This window comes from Aquarana catesbeiana, linkage group LG03 (assembly GCF_042186555.1).
Source record: "Aquarana catesbeiana isolate 2022-GZ linkage group LG03, ASM4218655v1, whole genome shotgun sequence".
Lineage (NCBI taxonomy): Eukaryota > Metazoa > Chordata > Amphibia > Anura > Ranidae > Aquarana > Aquarana catesbeiana.
The window spans coordinates 320140691-320156962 of NC_133326.1; the positions used below are offsets into that span (position 1 = coordinate 320140691).

General features: G+C 44.5%; 1 protein-coding gene across 2 annotated transcripts in view; it reads right to left on the reverse strand.

Annotated features, from left to right (window-relative positions):
• REEP2 (receptor accessory protein 2) overlaps nucleotides 1–13966 on the reverse strand; it is a 58308-nt gene extending 44342 nt beyond the window's left edge. Inside the window, exons 1-2 of one of the 2 annotated variants that reach the window (XM_073620401.1) lie at nucleotides 13779–13966; nucleotides 1140–1212 (exon numbers count right to left, since the gene is read on the reverse strand). In XM_073620401.1, coding sequence (XP_073476502.1) covers nucleotides 1140–1212; nucleotides 13779–13810 — 105 coding nt within the window. In that variant the 5' untranslated portion in view covers nucleotides 13811–13966. The remainder of the gene's footprint in view (nucleotides 1–1139; nucleotides 1213–13778) is intronic. The other variant, XM_073620402.1, reaches the window with a different exon arrangement.
• Between the last annotated feature and the right edge of the window lie 2306 nt (nucleotides 13967–16272).

The following is a 16272-nucleotide window of genomic DNA, read 5'->3' on the forward strand; positions in this document are numbered from 1 at the left end:
ATCCAGAGGTTGTCTTTGGGAAATAGACATATGAGTGCTGCCAGCATTGCTGCAGAGGTTGAAGGGGTGGGGGGGTCAGTCTCTCAGTGCTCAGACCATACGTCGCACACTGCATCAAATTGGCCTGCATGGCTGTCGTCCCAAAAGGAAGCCTCTTCTAAAGATGATGCACAAGAAAGCCCACAAACAGTTTGCTGAAGACAAGCAGACTAAGGACATGGATTACTGAAATGTCCTGGGGTCTGATGAGACCAAGATAAACTTATTTGGTTCATATGGTGTCAAGCATGTGTGGCGGCAACCAGGTGAGGAGTACAAAGACAAGTGTGTCTTGCCTACAGTCAAGCATGGTGGTGGGAGTGTCATGGTCTGGGGCTGTATGAGTGCTGCCGGCACTGGGGAGCTACAGTTCATTGATGGAACCATGAATGCCAACATGTACTGTGACATACTGAAGCAGAGCATGATCCCCTTCGTTCGGAGACTGGGCCACAGGGCAGTATTCCATCATGATAACGACCCCAAACATACCTCCAAGACGACCACTGCCTTGCTAAAGTAGCTGAGGGTAAAGGTGATGGACTGACCAAGCATGTCTCCAGACCTAAACCCTACTGAGCATCTGTGGGGCATCCTCAAACAGAAGGTGGAGGAGTGCAAGGTCTCTAACATCCACCAGCTCCGTGATGTCGTCATGGAGGAGTGGAAGAGGACTCCAGTGGCAAACTGTGAAGCTCTGGTGATCTCTATGCCCAAGAGGGTTAAGGCAGTGCTGGAAAAGAATGGTGGCCACACAAAATATTGACACTTTGGGCCCAATTTGGACATTTTTACTTAGGGGTGTACTCACTTTTGTTGTCAGCGGTTTAGACATTAATGGCTGTGTGTTGAGTTATTTTGAGGGGACAGCAAATATACACTGTTATACAAGCTGTACACTCACTACTTTACATTGTAGCAAAGTGTAATAGATAGATAGATAGATAGATAGATAGATAGATAGATAGATAGATAGATAGATAGATAGATAGATAGATAGATAGATAGATAGATAGATCCTTGGTAATATTTTGCATCATTATCTTGTCATTTATTTTGCAATGAAATAGAGGAACGAAGTAATATTTATTGTAACTTACATATTCTTTCACATTTTTTGTCTTCACAGCTTTGTATGATGAATATGCTGGATATAAAGTACCGAACAGCAGTCTAAGAAATAAAATAAATAGAATAACTCAGATAATTAAAACAGTGTAATGTTAACAATCCTCACAAATATAATTCATAGTCCCTGAACACGTAATCACCTTTCACTGGGGAAAAAAAATTAGAACCTGGAAAAGTCAATGTTTACGGAGAGAAAGTCCATCATACCTGCTGAACTAACAACACTACATACGTTGCATGTAAACTTATATTTAAAGAAATACTGTATTCTGCACTGACAAACACATACTCTGTACAACAGGCACCAAATATAGTCTGGTCTCACTGCATCCCAACCACCTGATCTGCCACTGAAGCCCCCCAATTCCCAAATATATACTTTCAGTACGTCACTATATACACACAGCTTGGCTTGTTCCCACTCCACATCCCCCATTCTCTCATAAGACATTGCTTAGACCAGGGATAAGGTCCGCCAGGAACCAAGCCCTGCGATATGAAAGATGGAGGAAGTTGTCCATGGTTGTTCCAAGCATGCAAGAGTGGGGCAAGGTCCAAGACTGTCATGCAAAACCAGATGGGTTCCAATATAAAATTGTTAGATTGCAATTTGAAATAAAAAGACAGTGTACCAGAATAGTGTAAGATCCTCATTAAAACTTAATTTATTATTGTACTGTACTACAAAAAAAATAGATATAAACACATATCGCATGTAATCTATAAAAATCCCAAAAATCTCCGTCAGTGCTTTACTACCAGCACAAGCACTGTCTCAGTACCGCAGCCTGGCTTATGTGGGTGCCCCCCCGAACAAGAAACACACTAGCTGCCACTGTACTATGGTACAAGACCTCACGCAGACAGGATGTCTTTTCTGCTGCTCCTAGGGGCGTATTTTTTTCCTGCCTATAAACGCCCCTCCATGTTAGACTATGTGTCTATGCACACATAAGTGTTGAGAGGAGTTTGAAGGCAGAAAAAAACCCCACTGCCAGTGCTTCCAGGAGCAGCAAAAAAACACCTGACGTGCCTAAACACGCGTCTAAACATGCCTAAGCGCTAGGCGCGTTTGGACTTGAGCATTAACTCATTTCATTGGCCAGAATAAATTATTACTCTGGCCAATAAAATGAGTTAACGCCCAAGTGCTTGACACGTCTAAATGCGTTTACAAGCGTCAAGCTTTTTTTATGCAAAAACACTCCTGCCAGAAGGAAAGGAGTCTAGGAGAGTTAGCAAAATGTCCAGTGTGCTTAATCAGTGTTGCCAACCTACCAGATTGAAATTTACTGACAAGACACCAAGTTTTTACTGGCATTATCAAAAGTTACAGGTTTAAGTGCAAATTTCAGTATTTAGGCTACAAACAAGTACAATATGCAATTAGCAATGTGCTTTAAGGTAGATATTAAGGCAAAAAACATATTTCTTATTTTTTATATAGTAAGTAGCTCAGGGACAGGACTCAGGAGGGCGAGTAATTAGAATAGGCGGCACACACACATGAAATTGACTATCACAGTGACACTGATAGCAGTGTGCAGCAGTACAGATGATGATAACACCTCACCAATACGTCCCCTTCTGAGTCACAGTGACAGTCTCTCTCCAAGCCAGGAGGTCCCTCAGTCCACTCCAGTCCAAACAGCACTGTCAGTCCCGCACCCGCACACGAGGCCGCTCCACTCGGCTCCCTTGCACCATGACATCACACAACGCTCTCCGCCCAGTGCCGCCCCGCTGTAGCAGGAACACGTATGGTCTCGGCCGGCTCACCGAGGGTCACAGCCATATTTTTAACTGGTAACTTTTTTCTGTCACTGGCATTTACAGGCAGGAGAACAATACTGACGGTTGGCAACACTGGGCCCAATACTGAACTGCATGCAACAATTCAGTCAGTCTGTGCTTTGCACTGTTTTATATAGGAGAGTGGTCAGCTTTAAAGAAGACCTGAACTGTGGAAGTTGTGCCAAAAACGGGAAGCCAGAGGGCAAAGGACTAGTTACCAGCATTGACTTGAGCTTACTGGAGCTATTCTTTACCCCATTTTACTGACTTTTAATGCCTGCACTGTGTCTATGACTAACGGTCATCTCAACAGAGGAGCAAGGCTTTGTTTCCTCATGTCAGATCTGCCCCCTGATGACTACAGATCTGATACTTAGTAGGGGAATATTTAAGAGGTAGCACTCCCATGGAGTGGTATACAATGCACATAGCCACAAAATGATCAAAGTAGAAGCAGGGAGTTGCATAGTGCAGGTCCTCAGGTACAGATTGCACTCAAGCAAGGAGAACAATGAGCAGCACAGTAGTGACGTCCAAAATCCTGTGAGACTAGCAGTTCCAGGCAGCAGTGCCTCTCATATAACACATATATGACTATGAAGCTGTGGGGACAGAAGTGCACTGCTAATTTTTAGGAGGAATTTAGGACAAAAGATAAATCTTGCAGGATACTGCTTAGGCACAATTAACTTTTCTAGAAGTTCCTTATAAAATGGCACATATTCACTTTTTAAATTCAGGTCCACTTTACCCGCTTCTGGACCGCCCATTGTAAATATACTACGGCAGGGTGGCCCGTCTGCGTAAACGTTCCAGTACGTGATTTTGTGCATGCGGTGTAAAGGGCACGTGGGCCCTGCCAGAGCACTGCTCCCACTGTGATTAGACACAGCACGAGCCAATCAGTGGGTCCGGTGGCCGCGATGGCCGCCATGACCTGCCGATCATTCACAGGAGACACGGAGCAGCAGTGTGCCTATGTAATCAAGGCACACCGCTGATCTGTCAGTGAGGAAAAGAGAGATCTTCTGTTTCAGTTAAGCTGAAACATGATCTCTGTTTTCCTCCAGTGTTAGGCCCCTTTCACACGGGCGGATAGAATTCAGCTTTTAGCTGCGGATAGATCAAGTTATCTACCGCAGCTAAACTCACATAATGCTTTCCTATGGTCCCATTCACACACTGCATTTTGCAATGGTTTCATTTCATGGGGTTTTGTGCGATTAGAAAAAATAAATCTGACTGCATCCAGGATCGACTTATTGCAGCTATCTGCACATAACTGCAGGTAATCGCAGTGTTCTATTTCACCTGCAGATAGCAGCGGCAACAAGGAAAGAAAAACAGGAAGCACATCAGAAATGACAAGAATGTTCCAACGCAGCTAAACGCAGCCACACGTAAACGCAGGTAAACGCAGATAATCGCAATGTACAATTGCAAGTGAACGCTGTGCCAGGATTCTCTGAATTTCAAAATAACAAAACATGCTTTGACAGCGGCAGAACAGCCGCCCGTGTGAAAGGGGCTTAACACCCCCTCCCCACCCCCAGTTAGAAAGCACCTCCCTAGGACACACTTAACCCCTTGATCGCCACCTCTTCCCTGTCAGTGTCATTTATACAGGGATCAGTGCATTTTTTTTTTTAGCACTGATCACTGTATTGGTGTCACTGGTCCCCAAAAAGTGTAACTTAGGGTCATATTTGTCTGCCACAATGTCGCAGTCCCACTAAAAATCGACGATCACCACGATTACTAGTAAAAAAAAGAATAATAATAATAAAAATGCCATAAATCTAACCCATAGTTTGTGGACGCGATAACTTTTGCGCAAACCAATCAATATGCACTTATTGCATTTTTTTTTTACCAAAAATATGTTGAAGAGTACATATTGGCCTAAACTGATGAAGAAATTCGTTTTTTTTTTTTTACTTTTCTTTATATTTATTCTAGCAAAAAGTAAAAAATATTGTGTTTTTTTTTTTTTTTCAAAATTGTCGCTCTTTTTTTGTTTATAGTGCAAAAAATAAAAATTGCAGAGGTGATCAAATACCACCAAAAGAAAGCTCTATTTGTGGGAAAAAAGGACATACATTTTGTGTGGTTACAATGCCGCACGACTGCGCAATTGTCAGTTAAAGCGACGCAGTGCCGTATCGCAAAAAAATTACCTGGAAGTGGGTAAATCCTTCCAGTCTTTAAGTGGTTAAAGAGCATGTGTTTTAGACAAGAAGGTGTCAGCCGTAATCGTTCTTCTGTCACTGAAAAAATAAACAGATTAGCTACCCGGATAGAGCAAATATTTCTGCTGACTAGACAAAACGCCTTTAACACGTCAGATTAACTCCTTTATACTGTATGTGTAATACATACAGTGCAAGTAAAACTGGATGAAGAGCATTTACCAATGCAGGAAAAACGATAAAAATTGAAATTCAGGAGTGCATAAAGATAAAACAATATTATTAAATTAAAAGATATTAAATGCTACAGTTCACAAAAAAAAAAAAAAAAAATCAGTATCTAATATTCTCCTACTGTATAATGTATTCCTGATACGTCAATCTTGAGGTATTTACTAGACAAATCTGCCTGGGTCCTTATTTTAAATTTGGAAGAATGGTTGATTTTTCTGGACAGCTTGTATTGACAAATCAAACAAATGTAAAATCGGCTGTGTTTCACTCAGCAAATTCTATTTACCCAGCAAAGCAGGTCATTAATCCAGGACAGATATAATACGAGTCTGAGCATACTACACAGCGTTATTTTCACTATTTCATCCTTGAACATGTACCATCCACCATATTGTTAAGGTACATTGTACATGAATTTTTGAATGCCATGGACAAAGGCTAACAGGATTTGGAAGTGACTTATGGCCGTGACACAGGAATACCCCACAATTTGGGTCTACTTCAGAAAAAATCAGTAACTGGAAACTAGAAAAATATATACAGTAATATACAGGTATATATATACAGTTAAATATATACAGTTTGTTTGAGAGTAACTTGGTTGAGAGCGTTTTGCAAGACAAGTTTGTCTTGATATACAAGTAGCGCCACGTCACAGCTGAGTATAAGGGCACTTTCACACTCGCAGCGCCCGGGCGTCGGCGGTAAAGCGCCACTATTTTTAACAATGCTTTACCATCCTTTTAGCGCTTTTCGGCCCCTAGCGGGGCACTTTTAACCCCCAGTAGTGACCGAAAAAGGGTTAAAATTTCAATGGCCAGGGGCACTTTAGGAGCAGTGTATGCACCACCCCTAAAGAACCTCAAAGAAGCTGCTTGCAGAACTTTTTTGACGTCCTGCCAGCGCACCGCTCCAGTGTGAAAGCACTTGGGCTTTCACATTGGAGTGACAGGAGAGGTGCTTCTTTTTAGCGCTACAGCGCCTGTAAAGCACCTCAGTGTGAAAGGGGTCTAAAAGAGAAGAGGCGCCTCTAAGTGTAGCACTATGGTTACATTTAATGAAGGTACAACATTTAGCAACTCACATGGTTGATGATTAAAACAGGCACATCTAAGTATGCAGGAATCTGGGGTAAAACTGTCCACATAGACCAGGGATCTCCAAACTACGGCCCTCCAGTTGTTGTGGAACTACACGTCCCATTAGGCATTGTAAAACCCTGACATTCACAGACATGACTAGACATGATGGGAATTGTAGTTCCATAACAACTGGAGGGCCGTAGTTTGGAGACCCCAGACATAGACCGTCCTCCTCACCGCCATTGACGTCGTCCCTTCCATGCTGCTCTCTACGAGCGCTTCAAGCCTCGCTTTCAGATCACTCTACTGCAGGGTATTCTTCCTGGTGACAATTGCAGACTGACAGTGGTGCGATGGAAGGTCTATGAGGACAGCTTTACCCCGGATTCCTGCATACTTGGATGTGCCTCTTTTAATCATCAACCATGTGAGTTGCTAAATGTTGTACCTTCATTGAGACCCCTTTCACACCGAGGGTGTTTTGCAGGTGCTATAGCGTTAAAAATAGCGACTGCAATCCGCCCCTTAAACAGCTGCTCCATTGTCTCCAGTGTGAAAATCCGAGTGCTTTCACACCGGAGCGCTGCGCTGGCAGGACATCAGGAAAAGTCCTGTCAGCAGCTTCTTTGGAGCGGTGAAGGAGCGGTGTGTTTACGGCTCCTCCCCATTGAAATCAATGGGACAGCACTGGGATACCGCCGGCAAAACGCCGTCGCATTCCGGGCAGTTTTAACTCTTTCTCAGCCGCTAGCGGGGGGTAAAAGCACCCCGCTAGCGGCCGAAATGCGCCACTAATCCGACCGTAAAACGCCCCTAAAAATAGCAGCGTTTTACCTCCGACGCTATGGGCGGCTCGGTGTGAAAGGGCTCTAAATGTATCCATAGTGCTACACTTAGAGGCGCCTCTCTTCTCTTTTATACTCTGGAGCTCCTGCTGGATTTTGCCTCTAATCCCCTTGTAGAGGCTTCCATTTGTGGATGGACATTTTATGGTTACACAACAAATCACATTGCTATAATCTTTTTATATGGACTATAAACTATTATTTCTTATGTGGAAATTCGCTTTGATATACAAGTGCTTTGGATTACAAGCATGTTTCTGGAACGAACTATGCTCACAATCCAACGTTTTACTGTATGGCCATCTTAATTATGCATGCCCCAAATTTTCAGTGCATTCGAAAAAATGCATCCTTCTGTATCCTTCCAAATCCTCAAGCATCTGGAAAGCCACACGCAAGCTTCCAGTGCTAGTGGTGTGGTTTGTGTGATTCTTACCTGAACTCCAGGCACACCTGAATATGCAATTATATACCCCTATGTGGACACTCCAAGGCACCATTCACACCTGAGCATTGTATACCTTGAAGCCCAAAGCTCCAAAACATTCAGGAAACAAAATGCCATATAATTAAATAGAAGCCGTTCATATAGGAGTGTTCAGGCACCCGTAGTTCAAAGACTACCACTCCAAAAGCTACATGAGCTTTTTTTGAGGCGGATTAGTAAGAACATTTTTAGCAAGTACAGAAAAAACAGTTGCACGGGTCTCCAAATGCATTTCTGCATGTATATCTGATTTGGGGCCCATGTACGGATTAGAATTCAATCTGTCTGTGTCCTGATCTATGCATTAGTCCCGCATGGATGTACATTCTGGGATGCACTTGAAGATCCGTGCCACTGTCATTGATTTTAAAAGGCTGCCCGCACGTGGCTTTATGGAACACCTGTGCATCCCACATGGTAATGAGGGCCCTTTGCATGGGTGTGTGGATCAGTAAACCCATCTGAATTACATCTGAAAAAATGGAAAAGGTTGCAAACCTTTTTCCAATATTTTTCGAACCTAGATGGGCTTGGAGGTGCGCATGTTTACATCTACCTGCCCACAGATTAACATGGAGCTTCAATTCAAATCCACCAGAAAAACTGACAGTTGGATCTTATCAGACCACCCGTGTGAAAGGGGCCTGGGTGTAGACACAACGCGGTGATTTACTAAAACTGGAGAGTGCAAAATCTGGTGCAGCTCTGCATAGAAACCAGACAGCTTCCGGGTAATTTTTTTTTTTGGCAAAGCTGAAAGTTCCGCAGGCCATACATGGGTCAAATGCCAAAAAATTTTGCTTCGAAAATTTTAGAATTTATGTGCATTTAGTGATCTGATGTGCCACCATTGGTTTCGAAATTTGACCAATCAAGCCTTCAATTTCACCTCATGTTGGTACAGAAAAGAATTTTTGTGGCTGTAAATCTTCTCTTATTTCCAGGTCACAGCTCAATTTCATTTTTAATTATATTTCTCGCACGATTCTCCCATCAATAACTAGAAATTTGTTTATTTCAACAAAGAGTTCTGACAGCTGATTGGATGGAAGAGACACCCCCCCCTCCCTACACACAGAACACAGGAACAGAGCTGAGACTAGAGCTCCCTCCCCTGTCACCTTTTTACTCTTGGTGTCAGTGTAACTTGTCAGAAGTGATTCAATGCTGATAGCAGAGGAACAAAGCAGCACACACAAATTACACTAAGTGCTTCTTAATTGAGAAAAGTACACACTATAGAGGGATGTGCTTTGTTCATATTTCATGTCTGAGGTTTACAACCACTTTAACCACTTAAGGACCAAAAGATTTGCCCCTTTAACGACCAGGCAATTTCTTGCGATACGGCACTGCGTCGCTTTAACTGACAATTGCGCGGTCATGCAACGCTGTACCCAAACAAAATTGACATCCTTTTTTTCCCACAAATAGAGCTTTCTTTTGGTGGTATTTGACCTCTGCGGTTTTTATTTTTTGTGCTATAAACCAAAAAAGACCAACAATTTTAAAAAAAACAAAACAATATCTTTTACTTGTTGCTACGATAAATATCCATAAAAAGAAATTTAAAAAAGAAATTTAAAAAACAAATTTCTTCATCAGTTTAGGCCAATATGTATTCCCCCTATACCCCTTAAAGACGGGTGCCGTACAGCTATGGCGATTCGCGCAGGGAAGCCAACCTGCTGCAGTATTATGACGGTGGCTGGTCAGCAAGTAGTTAAGTTTGTGATAGCATCACTTTAAATCATCCATTTTCAACCAGGGTTCAGAGGTTGCTAGGGGTTCCTGGAGCTGTGAAATATTGACCTATCATTTGATGGTGCCTGCATAGTTCCAAGACCAACACCACTTGGCAAAGCGGGTAGCATGTCATCAATCACGTTTGTGGCATTCTGACCACCACTGCAGGAGTTATTCTTTCTATTGACCACTGATGTAAGAGGTGTTTTTGCCATGGACCTCCAATGAATTGCACTCTGTTTTTAGGCATTTTTAGGCACTGCTGAGTTTGTAGAGGCCGATCTGCTGACAGCAATGGAATTAAACCCTCGAATCCTTTATGGCAAAGGAAGCTGCTTCTGTCTGATCTGCAACTGCTATAATGCTGTACATGTGATCAGTTATGACACCAGCTATTTGATGGTTTGACAGTTTGGTTGAGGACACAATCAAATGGAACAGTTAGCAATCCCGGCATTTCAGGAATGTTTTCTGAAACTGTTAAATCGATAGGTTTAGTTACGCTTTAAGATTTACTGCTTTTCAGGGGCTCTAGGCTACAGCAAAATGGCAGCCTTCAGCAAGAAGAAACAGGAGCAATGCTGGAGGTGATTTACAGCACACACTCATTTTTATAGCATAATTATTATTGTGAAATGTATGTTCCTTGCTAAAGAACATTATTTTTTATCTAGTTGTTATGGGTAAAGTTCCGCTTTAAATGTTAACTATATTTTTTTTTTTCTAAAAAGATAGCTATTCAAGAAATAAAATCAAGGAACCATCAAATACCACTAGTTCAATGGTGTATGGCATCACTCTATACAAAGGGGAGATGGCTGAAAAGGCATAGGGGGTGATTTACTAATACTGGAGGGTGCAAAATCTGGTGCAGCTCTGCGACTTAACCAATCAGCTTCCAGGTTTGAGTCCTCATTCACACTGAACATGGCTTTGAAATCTTGCGAGCTTATCTGAACTCGCACGATTTCAAAGCCGGATTTCAGTCCCACTTCAGGGGCGACTTGAAAGACATCTGTGGGGGTTCATGCACAGATGTCTATAGAAATCAACCCTGAAGTCGCCAAAAGTAGTGCAGGAACTACTTTTGGAAATCGGTGCTACGCTGCAAAGTCGCCGTCGCACCGAATGGGACACTCCTGTTACTGGCAATAGGCTTGGGTCAAATTGCATGTCAAATTATGCCGATGTGAACAGGGAGCTCATTGTCAAAGCTTAATTGAACAAGTTGAAGTTAGAGGCTGATTGGCTACTATGCACAGCTGCACCAGATTCTGATTACTCCAGTTTTAGTAAGACTGGCCATACATTATACAATTTTCTTGTACAATTTTCCTTTGGATTTACCAAAACCAAATAATATGCGGTCAAACCTAAAAACTTTCAATTTGTATGCAATCAAGCAGGCCCTTGCACGACATACATTGTTTACTCACTATATACCTTGGATTTTCCAGGTTCATATCTATTTATGCTTTTTATTTTGTTCACTTTTGGAGCGCCACATTATTGGTTTATATGTTTTTTTGCACTATATGACTAGTGAAGTGTTGGCAGCTTAACAGTTTCTATGCGCATTATTTTCTTTTTTTTCAGTACCTTGCACTACATAGTTGAAGGTAAATCTAAAGGAAATTGAATAAGATAATTGTATAATGTATGGCCAGTTTTAATTAACCCCATAGAAACGGATTAAAGTGCAACCAAACCCTCTTATCCTTTTACAGCTAAGGAAGCTGCCATCTCAGCCTCTGTTTGATCTGCGCTTGTCACGATGCTGCACATGTGATCAGTTTTGACAGCAGCTATTTGATGGTTTGACAGTTCGGTTGGGAGCAGACATAAGCACATTGGTAACCATGACAGTTTTTGATGGCATGCCTTGAATATCACTGTTTTAGGAAACAGATCTGCCAGTTTAGTTCCACTTTAATTAAAGTGTAAGTCCACCTTATCACTAAAATCTCTACATCCACAGACATCCACGATCTAACACTAACCTATGTAGCCCTGTAAAGAAGTAACCGCTATACATATGGCTTTTCTGAAGCCGATCCGACCGGATCTCCAGCGGCGGAAGCTCTACAGAGGACACGGCTGACAACGGCTGTGAAATGAATGGGGAGTGACATCACCTATAGATTTATTATAGGGGTTTCCGTTGTTGGATGTGTCCTCTGCCACCCACCTCCACAGCTGACAGCTCAGCGTGGGAATCGAGTCAGATCGGCTTCAAAAAAGGTATGTATACTGATTTCTTCTTTACAGGGTTATGCTGGCCATACACTATACGAAAAATCGGCTGAACCCATTTTTGAAAAACGAACATTCGGCCGTGAGCGCAAACGATAGTGCCATCATGTAATGACCGATAAATCGTTCAGTGGACATAAATGAATGCATTTTTTGTTCGTTTTTTTTAACATATACCTAGTGCAGACAGTTCGGACGGGAAACACATTAACCTTTCAATTTATCCTTCGTTCGGCAGAAAATTTCCAAACTCGTCCTTTGTTTTTTTTTTCAGCTCAAAAATGTCCCAACGATTATCGATCTTGTGCCCATTAACTGGCCGAAAAACAAACAAACTGTCAAAATGACCGAATTCTGCCCGATTTTTCGTACAGTGTATGGCCAGCATTAGATAGGTTAGTGTTAAATCGTGGATGTCTGTAGATGCAGGGATTTTAAAGTGACACTAAAGGTTGTTTTTAATTAAATAACAAACATGTTATACTTACCTCCGCTGTGCAGCTCGTTTTGCACAGAGTGGCCCCGATCTTTGACTTCTGGGGTCCCCCAGCGGCTCTCGCGGCTGCTCCCCGCATCAGATAACCCCCCCTGGGAGAAGCGTTCTCCCGGGGGGTTACCTTGCGGGCGCGCTCCTGAGTCCAGCATTCGGCGTCCATAGAGGCTGAATGCAGGACTCAGCCCCGCCCCCCGTATCATTGGATTTAATTGACAGCAGCTGGAGCCAATGGCTGTGCTGCTATCAATCTATCCAATCAAGAGCCGAGATTGGATAGCAGAGAGAGATCGCATCCACGTGGGTCAAGTTTGAGGGTTCAGATAAGTAAAACGGGGGGCTGGGAGGCGTTTTTTTACCTTAATGCATAGGATGCATTAAGGTGAAAAAACACAAACCTTTACAACCTTTTAATGTTAGGGTGGACTTATCCGTTAAAACATCAAATAAACAAAATAAGACGACCCATAACAACCAAACAGGATTCTCCCTCAACTCTCCCATATGATTATAGGTTTCTATTGGCAACAATTCCAATCTCATTTTCCTTTGTCCAATGATAAACGTTAGTCCCATAGAGGGCAGAGCAAAGGGAAATAATCATGGACTAAATTGGGTAACCCATGGCAACTAATCAAAAAATCATCCTGGCAACAGTAAACACATCAGATCTAGTGTGATGGCCTCCTGTCCCTGGTTATGATCCGGTGTTTTGTCACATTCGGCTACCCATCACATTTTGCTATCCGCTGGAGTGCGTATGTGCGACGCCACCATATGTGTTCCAACACTATTGTAAGACACCACTTTGCCACAGGGCCCCTCGCCACGCTTCGGGCACGGCCTCGCTTCGCTCTGCCTAATTATAATCTAACTCCACTTGGATGGTGGGGCTTGAACCTGGACTCAGGGGTATGGCCACAAAATTCTGCACAAGTGCAGATCGCCACAGTGTTGGAAGGCATATGGCGGCGTCTCGCATGAGCAGTCCATCGGGTAGCCAAATGTGATGGGTCACCATATGTGACGAAACACTGACATAGACAGGGGCGCAGCATTCTCAGGAAGGTCAGACAAATGGTTTACTGCATCACTAATTATTGAAAACATAGGATCCTCTAATTAATTAGGTAGAAGTAATTCAATTCTCTTTATTATCAGGTATCACATGATCATTCAGCATCATCATCACCACCATTATGTCCCCTGATTCCAGGCATGTGTACAGTGCAGAGCTTCACCTGTGTCCCTGGATGTGCCAGCCTTGCCCTAGTGGCACGATTCCATAAGAAGAAGGCCCGATCTATTTGTTTACATCCTGGTGTCCATCATCTGACGTGTGACATGTCATCCTGGGCCCCTCCATGTCCTCTCCATCCTCCATACAGCCTGGGATGGAGGGGCCCAGGATGACATGTCACACACACACACACACACACCGATCACCTGCACAGACATGTAGCATGCCCCCTCTGCCATACTCACACCACCAGTCTGGAGATGATCCAGGACACCATCCTGCTGGGCCGGCGATGGGCAGGGGAGGAAGGTGATGGAATTCCCACACCCGATACACCGTCTCTGCACCAATCTGGGAGGTGTGGCCCAGCCTTAAAGGCGATGCTGGGATGAGCTACTTGTTGTCGGAGGACAAGAAAAAAAAAAATCACGGATGCTGCCACTAGCTGGCCGAGCAGCGAGGACCAGCGCTGTGATTGGAGGAGAGCGCTGACAGCACGCCTGCATGCACAAGTTGTGACAGGAGCCGCAGTCCATGGAGGGCAGGGAGGAGATCCCAGCTACATGGCTGCTGATCACTCACTTTCCCTGGATATAGGCACGCTTTACTATACACCTCTGCTGTCATAACAGCACATGCTGCACCTCTTCTCCTATACTGAACATGAGCACAGCAAGACTACACAGTGGGGGGATTTACTAAGACTTGTACGGTGTGTCACCACACAATCTTACCTCTCTAACTCCAATCACATGTTGGGGCTCCTTCTCATGTGTGGCTACCCTCTGAAGAGCGATCCACGGTGGATCACTATTCAGAGGATGTTTGACAGGAGGTGAGGAAGCGATTATGTCACCTCTTCACCACCTGTTTTATTATTTATTTATTTCAGGTACTTATATAGCGCCGTCAATTTACGCAGCGCTTTACATATACATTATACATTCACATCAGTCCCTACCCTCAAGGGGCTTACAATCTACAGTCCCTAACTCACATTCATACATAGTAGGGACAATTTAGACAGGATCCAATTAACCTACCAGCATGTCTTTGGAGTTTTAACCCTAAAGTCTGGTACACACAGCCGAATATCGAGTGGTTCATCAGAAACTAGCCCATGTGAACACCTGCCTGTCCGTCAGAAGCCGGGTCCAATGGCCATCCTCTGTCGGATGGGCATACTGGAATACCGGCATCTGATCAGCGCTGGCAGCCAATGGCTGAGAGTGCTGACCGCTGTGTACAGTCCCACTGTCAGAACACAATAGCTCAGCGGTGAGATCTCTGTGCTAACATGCTAACATCGCATATTTAGTACAGCGAGCTGCTCAGTTCTTTTTTTCGTTCAGCATTCTGGATTAATCAAAAAAAAAGTGACGGACGGCAGCGATGACCAGTGCCCCCCCCCCCCAGGAGGAAGATGGACAGCAGTGATCATTCCCCCCCAGGGAGATGGACAGCGGCGATCAGTCATTGCCCCCCCCCTCCAGGGAGATGGACAGAGGCGATCAGTCGTCGCCCCCCCCCCCCTCCAAGGAGATGGACAGAGGCAATCAGTCGTTGCCCCCCCAGGGAGATGGACAGAGGCGATCAGTCGTTGCCCCCCCCTCCAGGGGGATGGACAGAGGCGATCAGTCGTCGCCCCCCCCCCTCCACGGGGATGGACAGAGGTGATCAGTCGTTACCCCCCCCACCAGGGAGATGGACAGAGGCGATCAGTCGTCGCCCCCCCCCTCCGGGGAGATGGACAGCGGCGATCAGTCGTCGCCCCCCCCTCCAGGGGGATGGACAGAGGCAATCAGTCGTCGCCCCCCCCCCCCCCAGGGAGATGGACAGAGGCGATTAATCGTTGCCCCCCCTCCAGGGAGATGGACAGCGGCGATCAGTCGTCGCCCCCCCCCCCCCCCTCCAGGGAGACGGACAGAGGCGATCAGTCGTCGCCCCCCCTCCAGAGAGATGGACAGAGGTGATCAGTCGTCGCCCCCCTCCAGAGAGATGGACAGAGGTGATCAGTCGTCGCCCCCCCCCCCCTCCAGGGAGATGGACAGAGGCGATCAGTCGTTGCCCCCCCCTCCAGGGAGATGGACAGAGGCGATCAGTGGCTTTACCTGAAGAGTCCAATGCTTCTCGTCATTCCAGCTTGACAAGGCCGTTGCTTCTCCTCAAACATGAAGGGGGTCCTAAGACTCCCGGCCAATTGGGTCTCAGGACCTGCTTCTTGATTGGCCGGGAGGAGAAGCAGGAAGACATTGGCAACTATTAACTACTTCAATACTGGGCACTTAGACACCTTCCTGCCCAAGCCAATTTTCAGCTTTCAGCGCTGTCGCAATTTGAATGACAATTGCGCAGTCATGCAACACTGTATCCAAACAAATTTTTTATCATTTTGTTCCCACAAATAGAGCTTTCTTTTGGTGGTATTTGATCACCTCTGCAATTTTTATTTTTTTGCGCAACAAATAAACAAAGACTAAAAATTTTGAAAAAAAAGTTTTTCTTTCTTTCTGTTAAATTTTTTGTAAATAAGTTTTCTTCTTCAATGACGGGCACTGATATGGCTGCAATGACGGGCACCGATGAGGTGGCACTGATTGGCACTCATAGGTGGCACTGATGGATACTTATCGGTGGCACTGATAGGTGGCACAGATGGGCACTGAGAGGTGACACTGATGAGTGGCATTGCTGGGCATCACTTGTCTGTACTGATCCATAATGTTGCCAGTCAGTGCC